The 22,138-nt window shown below is 43.3% G+C and overlaps 1 protein-coding gene and 1 long non-coding RNA gene across 6 annotated transcripts in view; one reads left to right on the top strand and one right to left on the bottom strand.

Moving 5' to 3' along the window:
- LOC130528269 (uncharacterized) overlaps window positions 1-22,138 on the top strand; it is a 221,107-nt gene that overhangs the window by 115,773 nt on the left and 83,196 nt on the right. The window lies entirely within an intron of this gene.
- nlgn1 (neuroligin 1) overlaps window positions 1-22,138 on the bottom strand; it is a 158,225-nt gene that overhangs the window by 83,940 nt on the left and 52,147 nt on the right. For 2 of the 5 annotated variants that reach the window (XM_057037394.1, XM_057037395.1), the window contains 2 exons: window positions 9,980-10,039; window positions 3,948-4,100 (listed from right to left, as the gene is read on the bottom strand). The exons of 1 other annotated variant lie outside the window; for it this stretch is intronic. In XM_057037394.1, coding sequence (XP_056893374.1) covers window positions 3,948-4,100; window positions 9,980-10,039 — 213 coding nt within the window. The remainder of the gene's footprint in view (window positions 1-3,947; window positions 4,101-9,979; window positions 10,040-22,138) is intronic. 2 more of the 5 variants (XM_057037396.1, XM_057037397.1) reach the window with 1 other exon arrangement.

Below are 22,138 nucleotides of genomic sequence, written 5' to 3'. Positions count from 1 at the left end.
AGCGCCATTAGAAAACAGGGAATATTAGTCAGTGGAGCCAAATGAGGCTGCCTTACGCCAAGTTCAAATAGCTTACACAGCACGCATACACCCACAGCATCACGCCATGGCCCTCCCACTCTTACGGCCATAAAAACATACAATTTACAAGAGAAGGACTTAAGGACTAACAAACATTCAGTACTTAGTATTACTTTAGCCTGTAAACCACTTTCATGCCTTTGAATTTACATTGAAAAGAAAACTGCAGCCATGAAAATATATGTGCTAAATAAGGTTGGACAAACATGTAAACAAATGGGGAAAAATGCAAATATTGCTTATTCCCAGCTAGAGTTACAGGGCTGCTGGTACCTGTCCCAGTTATGCAGCCAGAGGCCAGTCTGTCAGGACACACGTTAACCCACCCTGGAAGGGGCCCACGGTGGGACCAAACCAAAGAGGGATGTCTTCCGCTGCACCACTGTACCAGAGTACAACTGCACCGCCTCAAGACACCTCCCCACTTATAGATGAAACCGGTACATGTTGCTAAAGCAGATAACAAAAACAACACATGGAAAAGTCAAAGTTATTTTAGTCAACAAATTATAGCAGCCAATAATGTCATAAACTGGTTTACAACCTTTTGGATCAATGGGAGAGTTGGGCCTTAGAAAAGATGTACAGTTCATGTAGGACTATTCAGTTCTATTAATCTTTGTTAATATATCATCTGTTACCATCTGATTCGACTGTAGCAGCTTTACAGAAGCAGGAACTGGCAACAATGGCCAGAAAAGCTGTCTTTAACAGGAGGAAACCTTGGGCAGACCCAGGCTCGTACAAAAAGACCTTGTGCTAATGGCCGAGCTCTAGGTGCTAAACTATTTAGGAAAATATGAACTAAAAATGGCACATAAGACATCATTAATAGTCTAGTTCATTATAGAATAATATGTGTTTACTGGTTCAATTTGCTGCAGGGTCAAGCTTGAAGGTGTATGCGACACTGCAGGCTCTGAGATGTGTTGCTGTGAAAAGGATACTCTCCTGGCCAGGTGTATCTTAAAACAATCAAAGGTTTGATGAATGGCTCAGAGGCTGATGTACTGCTGGAATGGACGGTGTTCTGGGAAGCTTTGAGTCAGGAAAATGCACCTCATCAATCAGCGTGATTAAAGGTTTTGGCTGGGTCTAAGCACACAACAACAGCCGGGTCTGGGCTTAAAGGTGCTGTTTCTATTGGAGAAAACAAGCAGGGCCTGCCGTTGTGCTGCTTCTGTGCTGCTGTGCTTCTGTGCTGCTTCTGTGTTGCTGTGCTGTTTCTGTGCTGCTGTGCTATTGCTGTGCTTCTGTGTTGCTGTGCTGCTGCTGTGCTTCTGTGCTGCTTCTGTGCTGCTGTGCTGCTTTTGTCTAGATGTAGTTTTTCCCACCCATGCTGGACTCTTAAAGACTTTCTTTTGTTGGTGCAGGCTAACAAAGGGAGTGCTAATGGAAGGAGAATAAGTCAAAGAGGGGTGAATGAATACTTGATAAAGAGTGCTAATATCTGCTCACCCTTATTTGTTACTTCTTCCTAAAATAAAATGAAGCCCATTCTTTCTACCACAATTGTTTTCTGCAGCACTAAAGCTGTGCTATCATATTTAGCTCCTTAAGCAGTTGAGACAAACACATCCAGCCCGTAACAGATGGCCTATTCGACACATATACAATAAAAGAGGAACAACATGAAGATAGTAAATAGCTGCGTTCTCTGATAATGACATTAGCACAGCAGTAAAGCATCTGTTGCAGAAGCACTTCACACACACAAACCTACAATGCATCAATATGGACGTTCACTCTTCTGTGTTATTCACATCTCCTGTGGTCAAATCCATTGTAGCCATGATGCCTGAACAATAAATACAGATTTGCTGTAGCATAAATGCATAGTTCAGGGCAATAGTGGCTACCTGTATAGCACGTTACACCAACTTGGCCAAGGAGAACAAACGTCCCTGTTTTGAGAGGAGAGCTTCTGCCATCAGGGTGTCTAATGTGAGAGGCCAGGTGAGGTCAGCCACACACTTTAACTAATGAGACATTTCTAGTGAGACAATAAGACAGCCCTGGAAGTCATTAAAGTCTTAATGTGCTCTTTCACTTTGGAGTCCTGACATCTCATTTTAAGATGTGTTAGCTCTCTGTGCTTCATTGTGTAATAAGATAAGTCGAAAACATATATATATATGGAAGGGAAAGAGCATAATGTGTTTTCAGTCTCGTGTCATCATGGACATTTCAGGTTTTCTTTGTTGGAAGATTTTGACCAATACTTGATTTATGTTTTGTGAAATGTCAGTTCTTAGAAGTTAGAAACATTATTGATCTGTGGGAAAGTGACTGTTCACAAATTACATCTCGAACTACTTTCCTTGATTATCTCTGTGTCTCACATTTAAAAAGGAATCGCAAACGAGAAGATGAGCAAACGTGAGCGAGTCGTTTAAAGCAGGAGAGAGGAGAGATGATCACTGGCTCGGAATGTGTCCACCTCCGAAACCCAGCAGGACAGAAGGGAACTTCACAAAGTCACTTATTTAGACTGGGTGATAGACAGGTCCTAAACAGAACAACACTAAATAAACACACACACACACACACACACACACACACACACACACACACACACACACACACACACACACACACACACACACACACACACACACAGTCTCTTTGGTGAAGTAAAGCCATATGCTTTTGTCCATTGCCAGGGGGGTAAACACAAACACAGTCTAATCTGAGAGCAAACAGCGGCGCCTCATGTTAACCAGCAGGGATACAGTTTTCTGCAGCAGAACGAGGCCTGAAGCACTTCAAGAGCTCACACATCAGAGGGCCAGATGAAACACAGGGACCCTTCACACTCAAATGAATTTCACCTCATTAATTCAATCAAAACGCTGCTGTTTGCCTTCATATTCTCATTCTTCACTTTGCTCAGTTTTTTCACATTTCACTTTTAAAGTTGTTTTGTCTTTAAATTTAATAACTCCACAGCAGGAAAACAAAAGTTAAATAATTGCATTTGTGAGGACGTACAAAACACAGAGTACAGCTTCATGAGTGTTCCACCTGTAAACTGAAATCAGGTGATTTGTACGCAACTAGCTCTGATTTAGCGGCGGTGGTGAAATTAGCTGCTCAAAAGGGTGGGCTTTTATTCTGCTGATGTTCCAAAGGACAGCAGAGAAGCTCACTCACCACAATATGAAATGGAAGCTGCTTCTTTCCAAATGACAGAGTCGACTGTTTAGAATAAGCGTACAGGAAACCATTGTTTCCATCATGTGTCGCAATATCTGCCTGCCCTCTGGGTACAGCGGTGACACGGGCAAAAAGAAATTAGAAGGGTGGAGGAGATAAGATAGAGGAGGATGAAATGAAAAACGGGTTGGCTTGAGGATCAGGAAGATATTTCTGTGATGGATGACAGGGTATTACATATAAGAGAGATTAGCATAGTTAAGGCATTAAAGTGCAACAGATGGGCCTCACTATGAACACACATGGAGCAGAGCAGTACAACTATCCTACACACCACAGCACAAACTCAACCGCAGCAGATTTGTGGCTGAAAGATTTTTGGGTTGCAACAGCTGGATGAGTCTCTCTGAAAACTCTACTGGGAGTTCAGCCTTGAGAATCAGCCCCAGTAAGTGAGAATGACCACCTGGGCCAACACAGGATGTCCAATGGATAGAAGCAAGTTCGCCATGTATATAGTGTCCCTCCACTGGACCCGTACATTTGACTGGTGTCCACTCAAGAGCACGATAAAGGACCAGTCAGCAGGGTTGACCCACAAGTTGGTAGAATCCCAGATATAACCAGTGAGCCAGTCGGCTCTCCAGTGATTCCAAGCTAGCCGGAGAGTTGTGCTTAACATTAATCACACATGAACGCAGGATCCTTACCGAGGACGCCCAGCCGGTAGTTGATCGTTATGACAATCACATTCCCATAGCTGGCCAGGATACTGCCATCAAACATATTCCCAGTTCCTTCCATATAAGAGCCCCCGTGGATGAAAACCATCACCGGCTTGGGACTTCCACTCTCCCTAATATCTGTGGGGGGAGAGAAAGAGGAGGAGAAGGTGGTGGAGAAGGCAGAAGGACTGATTAGAGGACAGACTGAAGGTGACGGGCAGAAATGCAATTTTTAATACATTTATTTATATTTATTCTCGGCACACTGATTTCTGTTTAACATGAAGACCTCGGTGGCGTCGGCCGTCAAACCACTCACTTCTCAGCATGAAGGCTATGTTTATGGAGACGTGCACTTTTGTTATTCACATTCTCATTTTAAAATGTTGTACGAGTTGTAACAAGGGGAGACCTGTAACACGGCAACTGGTTAATTTTCCTGTCAACATCCAGGAGTGGCAATCAGCGCTGTCACACCGTTCAGGTCCAACTTGGATGATTAATCTCAGAGAAAATAGAATAATCCTACTTTGGGCCTAACAGCGTTTTATATGAAAAGGAAAGTTTTGATTTATAAATTCAAGCTGTTGCTGTTAAGCTGGAGGAAAATGTGGCCTTTGATTGAGTGAAGATATGAAATGGAGCTTGTGGTAAAATACTCTTGTATTGTTTAATTATTACAGGAGGATAAAATGTAATGAAGCAAAATATCCTGAAAATGTTATAATTATTATTCAAGACTGCAGGTTGACTTTAGAGTTTTACACATGAAACTAGAGAAGAACGGCCTTAAAGCTATGGTCCTCCACATGATGGGCTGGTGGCTCTGCAGCTACATCTGGCGCAGCACGCAGGGACACACCTGTATCCATCTGATGTTTCACCACTGAGGGACCTGGCTCACGTGGACCCTCACTCGATCTATGTGGAGTTAAACTTGAATCAGCTTTTTCCTCAGAGGCAGGACATTGAAAAGGAGGGCGAAGAACCACAGGTGTGTAGCCCAGCTATGGCAGTGGCTCATTATAATGGCTGAAGCTGAGAAGAGAAAGTTTTAAAAAAAGTGTCAAAAAACAAATATATAATATGGAGGGTGTTCTGGTTGCAGGGGAGCTGCCACAAGACCTTCAGAGGACTGCCGAGGTGCCTTTGAGCAAGGTACGACCTTCTAAAGGGACCTGTGATGAGCCCCATCTGCAGCTGCGATAGAGTCCAGCACAGGATGCTTGGAGCTCATCCAGGTAGTCTTTGGGGTCTCTGCTAGCTCTCTGACCGAGACTCTTTTAGCCCAACTGTGATGTTTGTCCAGACCTCCAGCCGTAGGAAGAGTCCTGCTGGAGCCAAACCAATGAGAGCTTAGGAACAGTAAATGAACTAGAAGGTTTGCGGACTTGTCCAGATGTGGGTCTAGCTGCAGCTCACTCTCTGACCTCTCTGACTCTCTTTCTGCTCTGATGGGCTCTACGGGCTGTGAAGCCTCATTCAGGGTGGCGACCTTAAAAACCCAACACAGATGGACTCTGATGAAGCTGTAGATCCATATCAAAACTGAAGAACAGAAAGGCAGAATGACCTGCGTGATTGAGACAGCAGAGTTTCCTTACTTGTGATGTTTCACATCATGGCTTTTTTCATGAAAATGTCTTAAATTTTGCTTTGAGCCTCTTCCTGGACTGGTTGATTGATTGATTGATTGATTGATTGATTGATTGATTGATTGATTGATTGATTGATTGATTGATTGATTGACCTTTTTTCCACAATTTCAGGTGGTTTGTTTTCCAGAGTTGAGGTCCACTTGGGTGTTGTTGTTTTTTCATCTGTGTGTAAATGATTGTAATGATTGTAATTATTAGTAGTACTAGTGGTATTAGTGGTAATACTATTTGCATCAATACTGTCTAATTCCTGGGGTGGGATAGCTCATGTGTGTGTGGGGGGGGCTCTTAATGATGGGTCCAGGGAAGGTCCCTGGACCTGGAATTGCTGCTGTCTGTGGTTAAAGCCACAATGGGTAATAGCAGCTGACATGCCTTCCTAATCTTGATAAGAGGAGGTGAGCACAGTGCACATTGTTGCACATGCACAGGTAAACCATGGATGAAAGCATGGAAGCTGAAAGAACATTTTAGAATTAGCAACTGTCTAAAAGTGCATCCTTGTTAGGATATTTTGGTGCTCCTGACAGCAACATCCCTCAATACTGTCTGTCACTTCTAAAAATCCACATCAATCCCATCTTCTGGACGGCTTTCAGAAACCTCTGACAAAGATCAGGGTGTTACGCCGACGCTATCTCACCTGTACATGTTAGCTCGCATACCTGAGCAGCCTGACAGAAGCAGAGGACAGAGCACAGAACAAGGGCATGAATAACTGAATAAAGTTGTTCTGTGGCCTGCAGAACTGTTCTAACATGGGTGATGACAACACCGGCAACGGCGATGGTGCAACATGCGCGTTGATGAAACTCATTTGGACAACTGGGACAGTGGTGATGAGAGTGATTAGATAACAGCATCAACTCTCATTCCACTGTCAGCAGCTGTGAAGCTGATGGCAAACATGCCACTGATAATAACACCAGTTATTAAATGTTGCTTATGACGAGGCTCTTTGTAGTTACCACTGCAGATGTTGGTTCACCTATATCTGTTATGTTGGCAGGTGGAGGCTGCTGTGAGCCACAGACAGTGCCACTGTGTACCACAGACAGCTCTGCTGTGAGCCACAGACTCTGCCCCTGTGAACCACAGACGGTGCTGCTGTGAGCCACAGATGGTACTGCTGTGAGCCACAGATTTTACTGCTGTGAGACACACAGTGCCGCTGTGTGCCACAGATAGCGGTGCTGTGAGCCACAGACAGTACAGCTGTGAGACACAGATGGTGCTGCTGTGAGCCACAGACCGCACCGCTCTGAGCAGTGGGAAATTCCCAGTTTTTAATGATGAAAGGTGAGATATCTCTGAATCCAACTCAATGATATAATTCAGAGGATTTCATTTTATTTATTTAGAATTAGAGGTGAGTTATGGGCTAGCCATGTTAGAGGGTAGATAAATATCCTGGCAGCATTTTCCAGAACCAGGTTTAATGGGTTTGGCCTCTTCTACTGTAAATTGCTAAACATGCTGTAGATCTCGCTGGAATCTTTCATAAGCTTCTGATTAAGTATATAAACAAGACTGACATTAAGGAAGGTGTTTGGGAGAGGATGGAAACACTCAATAGTCTTTCAGGAAAAGAGGACAAAAAGGAGATAGCTGGGTTTACCCTAACCTTGGGATGAGAGAGCTTGTTAGAGGATAAAGGAATCCCAGTCAGTGGAGGACAAGATCCTTGCTTCCATGCTTTGAATGAGGTTATGGTCAAAGAGCTTCAGGTACCTACGCTATCTCCAAGAAAGCCCTGAGAGATGCCCTGGGCTGCTGCAGCATGCGCTCCGTCTGCCATGTAGACAGCTCATCATCCAGACGGAGGAGGATATTATCATTGGTGGGAGATCCAAAGAGGCTGAAGACCAATCCACCAGCATCCTCAGTCCATTAATGGGATCTCTTATTCAGATTTAATCGATGATGCTGCTCTTCATGTTCCCTTGTATTTGTTTGGAGGTTTGTGTTGCAGTGTGCAGTAGAAGCCTTGAGAGCATGATGTCACAGCTGTCCCAGTTCAAATTAGAACTTCTGTGTCTATTTTTAGTTCTAATTTTCAGCTTATTACATTACAGTAGGGTGTAAAGATGTACTAATGAGTACATTTCTGAGGACGTCCCCCTGAAAGTGACGAGGATGTTCTGCTTCATGCAGTGTTTCTATGACTGCCTCGTTCCTGCAGTCGCAGAAGGTGATGGAGCTTGGAGCTTTAAACATGAAGAAAAGCACAAAATTTCAGGAAGGGCATTAAAAAGAAACCAGAGTCATAAACAGATGAGACACTGCTCTCAGGTCAGTAGGCCTCTCCTGTTGAGCTTTCTGGCTGGCTCTTTTAGCAGAAGCCATACCTTTCATCCTGCTCTCAATTTGTCCAGAGGAATATATAATAGTATATGTATAATCTTTTATAAGGCATCGGGGGAGCCGTGCGGCGCACATATTATAGTTCATAACATCCTTGCTCCTCTAAAGTCATTCCCAACAAATCTGGCAATATTCACAATCATAAAAAAGGGCTTTGAACGCATCCTGGGCTCTGTGGGACGTCTGTGTTTACGTCTCCAAACAGCAGATTTGCTGATAAAGCTAGTGTGGAGACTGAGAAGAGACGCTTGAGAAGGCTACCTGTGCTATAGACGGGCTACCTGTCCTAGAGAGGGGCTACCTGTGCTAGAGATGGGCTACCTGTGCTAGAGTTGGGCTAACTGTCCTAAAGATGGGCTACCTGTGCTAGAGACAGGACCCTGGCAGAACAGCACACCTTCTACATGGGTTGTTCTGCAGCACAGTTCCCTGAAATGCTGTCGCCACCACATCTTTCTGGTGATCAAAGTTTTCATTCCGTTGATCTGCATGACTATGTGTGTGTGTGTGTGTGTGTGTGTGTGTGTGTGTGTGTGTGTGTGTGTGTGTGTTTTTGAGAACTCTCAGAGAGGTGCATGACAGGGCAGATCAAAGGAGGGGGGACAGTTTTGTCTGTTTATTGTCACATTATACAGCCGTGCCTTATTAAGACTTTAGCCATTAAAGATGCACTGTGGCTGCCTGTAGGGGAAGAACCTCCATCTTTGGTTTTAGCAAGGACCCCTGACTTGTAATGTGACATTTAAAAGGTTATTTGGTTTTTTTGTATTCATTTATTTAGACATAAAAGGTTGGGCTTTCAGTGCAATTCACATTAATTGCCGTCTTGCACACTGTTGCAACTTTCTATGGACATGTTGAGACGGAGGTGTGAGGACTCAGAGCTGCAGATTCAGGCAGGTTCCTGCTTAGATGTTCAGAGTTTCATCATCACATGTGCTGGCCTGTTCGCTGTTGCCATCTTGGTCTCTGCATGGCAACACGAAGGACGTGTAATTGCATCAGACTCTGCATGGAGTCGAGGAAAATAGGTTCAGCAAGAAGATAACTGCATATTCATCAATATCTGATCTTTGCCAAAGAAGTTTTTTTTTTTTTTTTAATGAACATACTTTTAAATGGATATCTGTCGGTGCGGCAGGGAAAATGGATGAGATACATCAACATTGGCTCCATTTACGTCTGAATTTGTTGATTCAACAGAGTTGTTTATTTTTGAATTTCAAATACTGGTTAATAAAGGAATAAATGTGTGAGCTTTAGCTTTGGTTTTAGTTACTGTAATATGGACAGGATGATCACTTCTATACTTCTTATGTTCTGAAAGGTGAAGGATCATCTCCAAGCACAAGGACAGCAGAAGACTGTCAGGTTCCTCAGACATCCAACATTTGGGCTGCATCATCAGCACAGCTGAATATTGTGGCTTCAGCAGATGCAGATGGAAGAGTCTGGAGAGGAAATTGGCCTCAGTGTTGCCATGCCAACACAGGAGCCACCGACCGTCTGAGGCTCTGCCCGAGGTGAGTGGTTTGAAGGCCCAACCGTGAGGTGTTAGCATAAGAACAGTTGATCAATAGTGGAACATTTTTACAAACTTTAATGAGCGAGAGAAATCAACAAAGAAAACAAAGACATGCAGAAATGTTTCCAGATTTTAGCTGAAGGTTTAATTGTTACTTGATCTGCTGGTGGGATGCAACAGAGAAAAGGAAAAAAGAATAGCGAATCCAAGCAACAAACCTATGTTTAAAGTATTGTTATCAAAGAATGATGGAAGACATGAATTTTTCACATCAAGCTGAAAGGGACAAAACACATCCAAGTGCCAAAAGAGTTTTACAAGTGAAGAGCAAAAAGAAAATGTCCATCACTTTCAAAAAAGGACAAGAAATGTAAGAAAATCAAAGAAGATAAAAATTGGAGGAGAAAGGGTAAGTTTGGATTTCCCTTGTCATGCAAATCAGTTTGGGGGGATGGGGTAGAAAAAAATACCTTCATCATCCGTGCGGTCACTATCACTTAAATCATCAGTGTGTTTCTTTGTAAGAGGACCTACAGGACCAAGAAGGAGAAAATGGAGGAAAACAGGGTGATCAAGAACACACTTTCAACAGCTTTCAAAAGATGCTCGCAAAAGATGAGAAAGTATGTCAATAATTAATCATTCAACAGCCCCTTTTCTTTGAAAAATCTTCAGATCACTTCACATCTCAACAGTAAGTTCTCTGCACAGGAATTATTTTAAGAAGTTTAAGGAGCAAGAAAAGTGGGACTTAAAAAATCTTGTGGCAAAAAATATTGAAAACGAGGAGACTGAGGGCGAACCTCTCAGGATTCAAAGACATAAAAGAGTTATATTAGATGCACGATGGTGTCATTTGGAACCTGGAGGAGAAGAACCAGCAGATTCAGGCTGTAAAGAAGAGAAAAACACTGAAAAGACAAACAAATGACACATTTCCCAGCATCATTTTGACATGTGTACATTAGCAGAGGCCTGAGCTCATCAGCATGTCTCTGATTTATGCAACCAAATAGTATTGTAATGCCGTAAAATTGGAATTTATGTGTAGATACTTTGAAATAGAGACCCCTTCCAGTTAGCCTAGCTTAGCATGTGATGTGTCCAGTAGGAGCGGCTCCTGGTGGACGATGCGGTCCAGATCAGGCCTGGCTGGCTGCTGCATGGCCCCGTATTGACTTCAGGGAAAAGTGTCAGCTGTTTGCTGTTTTCACGTGCACACACACAGATCAACACTTTACACACCTGAAAACATGCACTGATTTAGCAAGAGATGCATGAAAAAAGGGTGGATACATACACGCGCACACACACATACACACACACACACACAGGGCAGTGATATAACACACCTTACAATGCCAGATGTCCGCCTACAGTCACCTGAGCAGAGGGAACACTGTTCCATTTCCTCCAAACCATCATTGCTGGAATCCAAGCTTATAACAACTGTTACTACTACTGTTATTACCACTGTCCCGGGCTTTCTGTGTGTGGATAACCGTTTCTGCTTACTGAATGGTCAAGAAAGCCTCAGAAGGCTTCTGGTGCCCTAAAAGCAACTGGCTTATCTGGATGTTGACCTGCACTGAGCCATAATCACAAATGGGGTTTAGTCCAGTAAATGTAATGCTATAATAACACACAGTTTGTGACACAAACGATGTGTTATTACAGCCTGGATTTAACCACGCAAACAGGTCAGAATGCTCCTATTGGATCATTACTGCTGGGGCTGTTACCTTGCAGCTGGTAACTAGTTATTTAAGCCCACTTGATGACCTGAAGATCCTGAATGACCAGGTTCTTCCATCAGTTCAGATCTTCTTCCCTGATGATGTGGTCACATTCCAAGATGATAATCCCAGGATTCCTGGGGCTTGGATCATGAGAGTGGTTCAGGGACGATGAGACTTCATTTCACACAGGGATGGACCAACAGAATCCAGACCTCAACCCCACTGGGAACCTTTGAGATGTTTTGGAGAAGCTTTGCTCCATGGTGCGACACTCCCATCATCACTACAAGATATGGGTGAGAAAGGAACGCCACACTGGATGGAAATACACCTGGAAAGTTTATGGAAAGAATGTTAGAGCCAGTGTGTCCGTGATCACAGATGAAGGTGGTCCGAGCCACCATTAGAGTGGGTGACCGTGTTTTCTGAGCGTTTACATTCGAGATGGCCACTTTTATTGATACGTTTTCTGTGTGTCGGCAACATCCACCCGGACAATTTCTGGCACTGCTGGAGTCAAAGCCAAAGCTTATTCCAGTCTAATGTCCTATGGCCCTGTGTTTTGCAGAGGAACTATTTGGCTTCATCCAGCCTCATATTTTAGTTTAGCTGATTTTAAGAGAATTTAAGAGAAATAATGGAGGACTGAAGAATGCGTCTGAATCACCAACAACACTGAAGTTTGAGCAGGTTGACAAAGTTTAGACAGCAGAATGTGAGTGACGGAGCACTAGCTACATGTCCAGCTATTACAGAACTCTGTTTGACTAGAGGTTAGTGGGGATCAGCGGAGAAGACAGCTGTGTGACAGTTCACACACACACACACACACACACACACACACACACACACACACACACACACCAATCAGGTGTCAATTCTAAAGTGCCCAGTGACAAGGATGCCCCTCACACTGACCTACACTGCTGTGTGTGTGTGTGTGTGTGTGTGTGTGTTTGTGTGTGTGTGGCACAGATCCAGACCCATGGTGAAGCCTCAGCTGGTAACAGTGATCTTTGAAAAAGCTTATTGTTACTAATTCTGTAGTTCCAGTTACTATCCAGACAAATTGTCATACTTAGGGGGTCGTCTAATCATTAGGATAACATCTTAGTCATACTGTTATAGGCCAAGGCTGCTGGGGTCCACAAACATGATCACCTGACAGGCCTCTGGGTCATGGTTTCCTCTCCTCTCCTCTCCTCTCCTCTCCTCTCCTCTCCTCTCCTCTCCTCTCCTCTCCTCTCCTCCTATTTGTGAATTTTGTTCAAATTTTATATAAAGACAGCTTTAAACAGGATGAACACATGACTGTCAGAGACTTATGGTGGTGATGAATGCTAAAGGCTAAAGGCTAGGTCATTAACAGGTGGCCTGCTGCACCACTCATATCTGTGGGGTTCTGTGTTTTTTTGTTTTTCTGTGTAAAGAACTGCTGGACCAAGTGGGTAAAAATGACACGTTTGTGGATTTTCACAGTAAGAATTTAGGAGATGATTTGGATGATGTGTGATATGCTCTGAGGAGAACCGCTAAAGGGTTGCAATCATTGCCATAGTTACAAAAAATCCTCCATTGCCAATTAGATCATTGAGGTGACTGGCAGTCATCAGCTGCATGTGCCTGAACATGAAAGGTGAACATGTCATCAAAGCAGAAAATCTGTGAGCGTTTCAAACAAACAGCACTTTCTGCTCTCTACGGGTTGGCAGCAGTGCGGGAAGTCAGTCTTATTCACCTATTCTCAGACAGCCTCAGCATTGACTGCAGGTTGATGAAGAGGAATTTCATGCTCTCTGACACTTCGCAACAATCCATGATTCAACACGCACTCAGACACACACACTCACACTGAGTCAGCCCCTTACCACCACCACCCCCTGGATGAGGTAATTATTGCAGGAAGGGAGAGTCCATGCATCGATCGTCCATTCAGCACAAGAGCTCCCCATACATACATATAGCTGTGTGTAGACATCAGTCACGGTTGCAGCAGCAGCATGGAAACACAGCAGCTTAATCAATCTCCAATGCACATTAAAAAAGGGATCTAACGGAGCGAGTAGCTCAATGAGCCAAATAGGTAATCTACAACTGACCTTGGATAAAATCCCTACAGGCTATAAACTATAAATAGAGATTCCATTGCCTGAAGTGCAACTGGGAGTTTAATACACTCCAGCAGACAGATGAGAGGAGTTAACAGAGGCCGTGATCACTGAATGTACACAAAAAAACCCCACTTGATCAGAATGTGACAACAGCCCCAATTCGCAGCATTTGTGCATTTATAATGTATATGGTGTAATTATACAAAGTAAATACTGCATTAGAGGAAAAATTATTATCCATGTTTTTAGATAACAGTCTATTGGTAGTTATAGAGTTCAGGCATTATCGAAATTCTAAACATCTTCAGATTGTCTAAGGACACAGAAATATTGAGATGAACAAAACAAAATGATCAGGCAAAAATAAGAGGAAACCAACTAAATAAGAGTCTCTGAGGGCTTATATAGAAGCCTGTATGATGACATATTTATAATAGTCTATGACAGAATATACAGTGTATATGTGTGTGTGTGGTGTTGTGTGTGTGTACGTGTGTGTGTGTGTGTGTGTGTGTATGTGTGTGTGTGTGTGTGTGTGTGTGGTTCTCCCAGTTCAGCAAGAAGCATCATATAATTTAAAATACTGGCACTTTTTTTGGTTCTTACACACTAAAAGATTAAATGCAGTAATAAGTCGGGGTTTTCAGGTTTACGAAGAACACATAAAAATGACAGAAACAGATACTATTTTGGCTATTTTGGCTTCGGCGCCTCCAGGGGCCTGCTTCACTGTCAGATATGTATGTTTGCAACTTTGTGGCCCCCTTAGTAGTTGCCCCCACCCCTTGAATCTGTCAATTCTGATGCCTTCCCCATTTTTTCATTGCGTCACATAACAGCACTGAACATACGCTGTTATAGCTGAGACGAATGTTCACGTCAGTCCATTCAGCCGATCTCTCGCTCCCTTCCCAGGCATGCGGCTGTAGTGGGAACCTTCCCCTACTCCTCTTATTCCCAGTCTACAGCTAAGAAAGCAACAGAGCCACACCATCATGGACTGGAATTTCTTTTTAAAGTGGACATGAAGACAGCTACTGTGTGTGATGGGGAACAGGAAGGTCCAAACACCAAAGAGAATGAAAACGCATGAATGTGCTGAAATGTCTGTTGCATCAGGGCTAAACGTCCTGTTTCCACAGAACTTGCTGCTTAAGCAGGACTGTGACATCAGACAGAAATATGAGGGTTTTCAAAGGAGGATATTAGTCAAGTGTCCTTGATGGGAGTTTTTATGTGGGAATGTTAAGCCTGGAACACGTCGACAAACTTCAAAGCTGCAGATCAAACAGGAAGTACATCTTGTACCGTGACGACTCTGCTAACTACCACGGCCGTTTAAAAAGAACTGGATCTTTAAAAAAAAAAAGGTGTTCCCACTTTTTGAGTGTAAAACAGCCTCCTGTCACTCAGTGCAGCTGCAGATTGAATTGCTCAGCATGCAGACATCCTGGAGAGAGATTACAAATCAGCACTCTCAGCATAGCCGTTGTCCCGAATCAGTGTCTTCTGAAGCAAAGCCTTCATAAAAAGATGGTCAGAACAAGAGTCCTTCCATCAATTCAGTGTGGATTAGATTTGGCTGCTGTGCCAATTAGATGAGGACTGGAGTACAGGGAGAAGAGCAGCGCTGGTTAAGCAGCAGCTGTTTGTCAGCCCTGCGACTAGTGGAAAGATGGGAGGAGTTATTGGTGATCCAGGATATAACACTAACCCACAAACCACCTATTCTGCTGATATTTGCAGCAAAGCTCTTGGTTTTGGGTAGAGCTCACGTTAATTCAGCGGTGCGTTTCCCATTGCTCCTGCTGCTGATGTTCTGGTGTGTGAAGCAGCTCCACGCTGCTGTTAGATATGCAGAGCTTGATTGCCGTTACCAGTCGATGACGTGTGTTTGGCTCCATATTAGCGCTGTAGGAGGAGCCGGCTGTTTGTGCGTCGGCACTATCTATCTCCGGCAGCTATTGGTGTGGTGGTGTTTTGCAGAGGTACAGCCATTTGAGACAGGTTAGGAGCCTGGAGGGCACCTGAGTGCAGAGAGATCAGATTTGTTACAGCCACACTTCCATCATCGTGATGGTGTTGATTTTGTTGGACTGACTTGAGGGTTGAAACTCAGCCAAAGTGCTTTAGGAGACCCTGAGCAATATTTTCATCTGTCTCATGTTGTGTCAGGACTGCGTGTCTGCATGTCTCACATCAGATGAGACGTTGGGGTTCTTTTTGTGGAGTGACTCAACAGTCAGTTAAGGGAGACGTGTCCAGAGCATTTACCAGAGTCAAGCTGTTTCTGAAGCAACCCTCCTTGCCACATGCAGCAAGACTTGTCAACGCCGCTCTGTATTCAGCCCGTGCTGCCTGAAATGTGGCGTGGCAGTCACTGCAGCGCTTTTAAACCCCAGTTTCTGACCCTACTTACACAAGGCAGAAGAATGAACTCTGACTTCTGCCTTTTAGAAAAACCAGTAAGAACTCTTGCAGTGATGGTTGAATTCGAACACATATGTGCTAAATGTCTTTATGTATGTGAAATAAACACATACAGGATGTACAAAAGTTTGAATATTTGCTAAATAACAAAGAATTTAAGTGGTTTCTCAGATGTTGGAGGCAGAGAAGTGAATTTGTTACAGCCTGATGCAGCCTGTTACAGCCTGTTATAGCCTGATGCAGCCTGTTACAGCCTAATGCAGCCTGTTACAGCCTGTTATAGCCTGTTACAGCTTGTCACAGCCTCTTACAGCCTGATGCAGCCTGTTGCGGCCTGTCACAGCCTGTGTCAGGCTGTTAAAACAGTCTCCATGCAAGAGGCAGGAAACCAGCCCAGCCACCATCCTCATGAGCCTGTTTTAGTGTGGAGGAGAGTCCACAGAGACATCCTGAACTAGACACCAGCCTGGCAATAAATAAATAAACAAACAAACAGTAAACTGCAGTAATGGTGGGTCAGGAGATAAAATGGTTGATTTGACTAATAAAAGAGACTCTGACATCATCATATCCCAGCAGGTTTGGGGCCATCATCCTCGCCTGCGCTAATCTGTTAGCTCGCTGACAATGAGACAGAGGACAACATAATTAGCTTCATTATAGGGCAGGAAATGCAATTCAAAGGCAATTTTTTAAGGGCAGAGAAGCAGCAGTGCTGGGATTTACTGTATTCAGAGCGGTGTGCTTGCTGTGATTGTTCGGATTTATTGATGACGATGAAAGACGAACGCTTGGTCTCCCATTTCCTTTGCTTGCTGAAGATAACATCGCCGTCACAGATGGATTGTGGGTGATCTGGGCATTACTCCTACTTTCTATTCATTGTGAGATCCTTGTGGATTATTTTCACACCAACTGACATGAATGAAATGAAAGTATTTTACACCCTTTTATGCTTCTAGTATACATCATTTAGTAGATCAGATGGTTCATTTATATTCATGTTCCACAATTCTGATTAAAACAAAATGCTTGTGAAACTTACACACAACTGCTCTTGGGAGTGATAATGGCACTTTAAAACAATTTCATTTCTGCTTCATGTAATAACAGCAGATGTTTTTAATTGTTTTTGAGCCGTCACTGTATTTAAAGTGTCTATTATGCTGCTGCAGCAACACAGAAATTGAAATAGGATGAGATTTAGAAGTCACCAGAGGCCTGTGCTTTAGCCTGCTGTGCTCTGCAGCAAGCAGAAGCCACATTTTAGTGTAAATCAGCATCTTGCAAACAGCTCTGCTCTACCCTGACTCCTGACCCCCGCTGTGTGTACATGACGTAAAGGAGAGCTGAAAAAGCCAGGCCTCGGCGTCATGGTGACAAAACTAATTAGTGTAAAAGCCATGTGCAAGGAGCTGCGATGAATCCCTGCTCATTCCGGCTGTCCTGGCCTTTATTTTAGTCTTCCTAGTGATCCTTTCTGGTAAGCATTCCAGCCTATACCACTTATTTATTCAAACTATAGTCGTTTTACAGACAAGTGACATGTAAACAAGGAATTCCTTTTATTCATTCTGCAGTATTACAATTGTAAGTGTTTTGAGCTGTTTTTCTGATTACAGGTCAAAGAAAATTATCCATCATGCAACACCTCCAGTATCTTTAATGATTCTGGCTCATGGTCAGGATCTGGTTCTGGGTCTGGGTCTTGGTCTGGGTCCCTCCTGCAGTCCCTCCCAGACGGGATCCGAGTTAAAGACCAGGCCCAGAAGGCCAGAGAAAAAGGAGCCACACAGGCCTGTTGGCCATGTCATTAAAATAGTTTTAAGAGAAGAAATCATTTAATTAACTAGATAATGGAGTAGATAAATATATTAGGTCATAAAAGAGTGTTAAAAATGGATACAATCAGAGGATTAAAATCAATTCAAATAGGTTAAAAATAGGTAAAAGTGCCTACAAGTTGGAGCAGAGTCCCTAAAAAAGATAGAAAGATAAGAGAAAGTTTTATAATTTTAATGTTAGGATCTTAAGAAGAGTACTTAAAAGTAAGAGTGAAAGAATGGAGTCTGGAGTTAGAGTGGTCATAAAAAGTGCTCTCTAAACATCACAAATCATGGGAAGGCATCCAAATGTCCATCCATATAATCAAGCCATGCTTCCCAAAAAACATGGAAAAGAGTGTTTTTAACAGATAAGAATAATGATAAATGAGGAAGTTGAAATGAAAGACATAAGAAGGTGACCAACAGGGGGAGTTTTCATTGGTGGTCATTTCAATCTCTTGGAGTAACTGCGCCCAATCTTATTTCTGTTTTATTTATTAATGGTTTCACATTAACCATGTTTCTAAGGTGGAATAAGAACATCTTTGTCCTATTAATGTGGGATTCGACACGAAGGTCTGGGTCCAGTACAATTCTGGGCTGATTTACTCCAGGGAGCTAATACTGTATTGACATGAAACTCCATGAAGGCCTTTCAATCAGTTTTAATGGTATTGACTCATTTGAAACAAAATCATCAGCAGTATAAATAAATTTAGGTTCAATTTCTACTCGAAATAACAACAGTTATATGACTTGGTTTTGGTTTTATGGACTATGTTGCAACCTACCAACACTGATAAATGAACACACCTTTGGCTTCATTTTTTCACTGATGTATTTAAGCACTATCTTAGACTAATTACTGCAGCTGAAAGTGAGTATATATTTGTTGGTTGGGGTTAAGGGTGAGGTTTTAGAATTAGGGTTTAGGGTCAGGGTTAGTGGTTAGGATTAAAGGTTAGGGGTTAGGGTTAAGGGTTAGAGGTTAGGATTAAGGATTGGGGTTAGGGGTTAGGTTTAGGGGTTAGGGTTAAGGGTTAGGGGTTAGAGGTTAGGGGTTAGAGGTCAGAATTAAGGGTTAAGGGTTAGGTGTTAGGATTAGGGTGGTCATAGCTCAATCTGTTCAGAGCTGGGCTGAGAAGCAGAGGGCTCTCGGTTTGAGCCCTAGCACAGACAAACCATGGTGTTCTGGTGTTCTGGTAGTAGGGAAAGTGCCAGAACACCCTCAGAGCACTACTGAGGTACCCTTGAACAAGGAACTCTGGAATGAACTGGGGATTCATCCGGGAAGGGGACCTGCCTTCACCCCTTGTGGACCCTCCCCGTGACCCCAAGAGGGATGAAGTGGTTAAGGAGAAGAGAGGAGACGAGGTTGGGATCAGGGTTGGGAGTTAGGTTAAGGGTTAGGCTTTAGGGACAAAGATGGAGACAGTTGAGGCACAGGTTGGCAGCCCCTCACAATGCTTAACAATCACCTTTGTGGTTGATATAAAATATGTGAAAGTTTGTTTTTTTTAATCATTTACGCAATCTGTACTAGAAAATGAAACAAATCCTTCTTTCATAAAGCCCATCAGTGTTGTTGGGAGGTGTGTTGAGCTACACATATAAAAGCATTGGGAAAGTCTGGAAAAGTCGTCTCATGCAGAAAAGGTCAAGTGCAGCTAATTGGCTCCGGGAGGCTGATGTGACTCGAGCTTAACATGAATCCTCAGCGCTAATTGCCTCCATCAAATAAAGAGATGCCTTATTGACAAGTGGAGCGGCAGGAAGACACTCTGCCATTGGCAACGCCACTGTCTTTCTTCCCTTTTTTCTATCTATTGACTGAGAATATTCTCTACCCTTGGATCCTCCTGTTTATACATCATTAGCAGCAGAGGTCTATCACTGATTATTAAGCAAAATCTCCGTTATGGGGGGGATGTCTGCTGGGCAGAGGGCCAGAGAAGGAAGCTGGAGGCTGCAGCAGCAAAGGAAAGAAGTCGGGTAACGCTGCTTGAGCCACTCGCTGGGATTTTAGACAAATGCTTGCAATCTTCTTTGATTTGACAGGCACCAACATGAGCGGGAGGGGGGCACTCAGTGAGCCGGAGATGAACAGAGCCACACTCATTCTTTGCTAACAATCAGTCGAGGTGTCAGTCTGTCTTTCTTTCAGTGCTTGAAAGGAACACATAGCCTGCATTAGAGTCACGTGCATTCATTAGACATGGGGTTTTAATGCCAATATTTTCACACTCATCTAAAAATCAAAACGAATGTCCTCATCAAAAGCCGCAGATGTTGGAACTAGTAGTCACGTCACATTTAAGCAACTGAAATAATTTTTTAAAAACTACTGCTGACAAAACAACACAGGAACATTGAACAAAGCAGCTTATTTGATTGCAGCAGCCCAGCTGAACTCAATGTTTACTAGCACCACATTTTCTGCTCAGAGAACCTTTGAACCTGGACCCTCCAGATGTCCCAGCCATCATCCAAATAGGACAATCTGCTCTTTGGCTAGAAACAGCATGAATGGGCAACATTTTGCCCAGCTGTTCGCAACCTCTCAACTGTTTCCGGTTGACCCCCCCCCCCACATCACGCCCTCAACCTCGAGGGTTACCATAGCATGGTTGATTGTAAGAAGCTCTGCCTCAACTGTTAAGGGTTTAAATGTTTATTTGAAAATGAGACAAAAGGTGAGGTGAGGGCTGGCTAGTTTAAATGAGGATTCACACCTCTGCTTTAATGAATGTGCAAAATGGGTCCAAGTTAGACGCAAATGAAAAAGAGATGAAATGAGCATTTACACCAGAGTGTGACAGGACTGGTGTCCGATGTGATGGCATCCATCTTTAACATATTTAAGGACGGTTTGTTGAGCTGGAGGACACAGTTGATTTTTAAAACTGTCTAAAACCTTTGGCACCTTTATGGTTCTTCTTCAACAGTTCACATTTTCAGCCTTTTACACCCTGTTGCAGCCATCACAAACAGCACGTTTCGAGACAAAACTCAAAACAATCCCTTTCCCTGATGAATGATCCAGCTTGGCTGATTCAGAACCCTGTTGAGCCTCTCCTCATGTGGCTCCTCAAAGCTAGAGCAAATCCTCCTGCTCATCCTCTCAACCAAGTTAGCATCGGTCGGCCTTCAATGGGCCCTGCCTGTGAGGGAACAACACTCCCATACAACTGCAGCACATGATCTATTCATGGTCATCGTCTATTATTAAACGTTTCCTATGCGGTTTACTCTTCTTTCCAGAATGTTCGCCATCACTCACGACGTAATTTTCCAATGGGAGTGATTCAGGACAGCAGAACGCAAAACGCAGATTCAGGGAAATTAGTTCTGGGCTGGTCATTCAACTACTACCCCGGTCCTACAAGGTGGCAGTGATTAAGCCGTTGCTTAAAAAACCATCACTGGATCCTGACGTATTAGCAAATTATAGGCCAATATCCAACCTTCCTTTTATCTCTAAAGTTCTTGAGAAGGTGGTGGTGACTCAGTTACTGGAGCACCTGCAGAGGAACAGCCTGTTTGAGATGTTTCAGTCAGGCTTTAGAGTTCATCACAGCACAGAAACAGCACTTCTTAAAGTTGCTAATGATCTTCTCATAGCTTCAGATCATGGACTGGTCTCTATGCTGGTTCTGCTGGATCTCAGTGCTGCTTTCGATACAGTTGATCACAGCATCCTGTTACACAGACTGGAACATGTGATTGTGATTAAAGGGACAGCACTAGACTGGTTTAGATCATATTTATCTGATAGATACCAGTTTGCTCATGTCCATGGTGTTCCCTCCTCATACAGTAGGGTTAGCCATGGAGTTCCTCAAGGTTCTGTACTTGGACCAATCCTCTTCACCTTGTACATGCTTCCCTTAGGGAACATTATTCGGCAGCATGGGATAGATTTTCATTGTTATGCTGATGACACTCAGCTTTATTTATCCATGAAACCAGAGGAGACAGAGAAGTTAGTGAAGCTCCAGACCTGTCTTAAAGACATAAAGTCCTGGATGTCTTCAAATTTCCTCCTCCTTAACTCAGGAAAAACTAAGGTCATGGTGTTTGGTCCCGAACCTCTCAGAGATAGATTAGATCATATGATCACTCTAGATGGTATCTCATTAACATCTAGTCTCTCTGTGAGGAATCTAGGAGTAACTTTTGATCAAAACCTCTCCTTCAACTCACACATTAAATTAGTCTCTAGAAGTGCCTTTTTTCACCTGAGGAACATCACAAAGATTAGGAAGCTGCTGACACAGCATGATACTGAAAAGTGAATTCACGCTTTTGTTACTTCTAGGCTGGACTATTGTAATTCTTTATTATCAGGGTACTCTGTAAGAAGCCTCCAGTTGATCCAAAATGCTGCAGCCAGAGTTCTGACAGGTATTGACAAAAGAGATCACATAACTCCTGTAATGGTGTCGCTTCATTGGCTGCCTGTTAAATTTATAATAATTTTTAAAACCCTTCTTTTGACCTACGAGGTCCTCAGAGGCCTAGCT

The sequence above is a fragment of the Takifugu flavidus genome, chromosome 7 (genome assembly GCF_003711565.1).
Source record: "Takifugu flavidus isolate HTHZ2018 chromosome 7, ASM371156v2, whole genome shotgun sequence".
Taxonomy (NCBI): domain Eukaryota; kingdom Metazoa; phylum Chordata; class Actinopteri; order Tetraodontiformes; family Tetraodontidae; genus Takifugu; species Takifugu flavidus.
The sequence above is the reverse complement of the archived record's forward strand: the minus strand, read 5'-3'. Positions and strand labels throughout refer to the sequence as shown.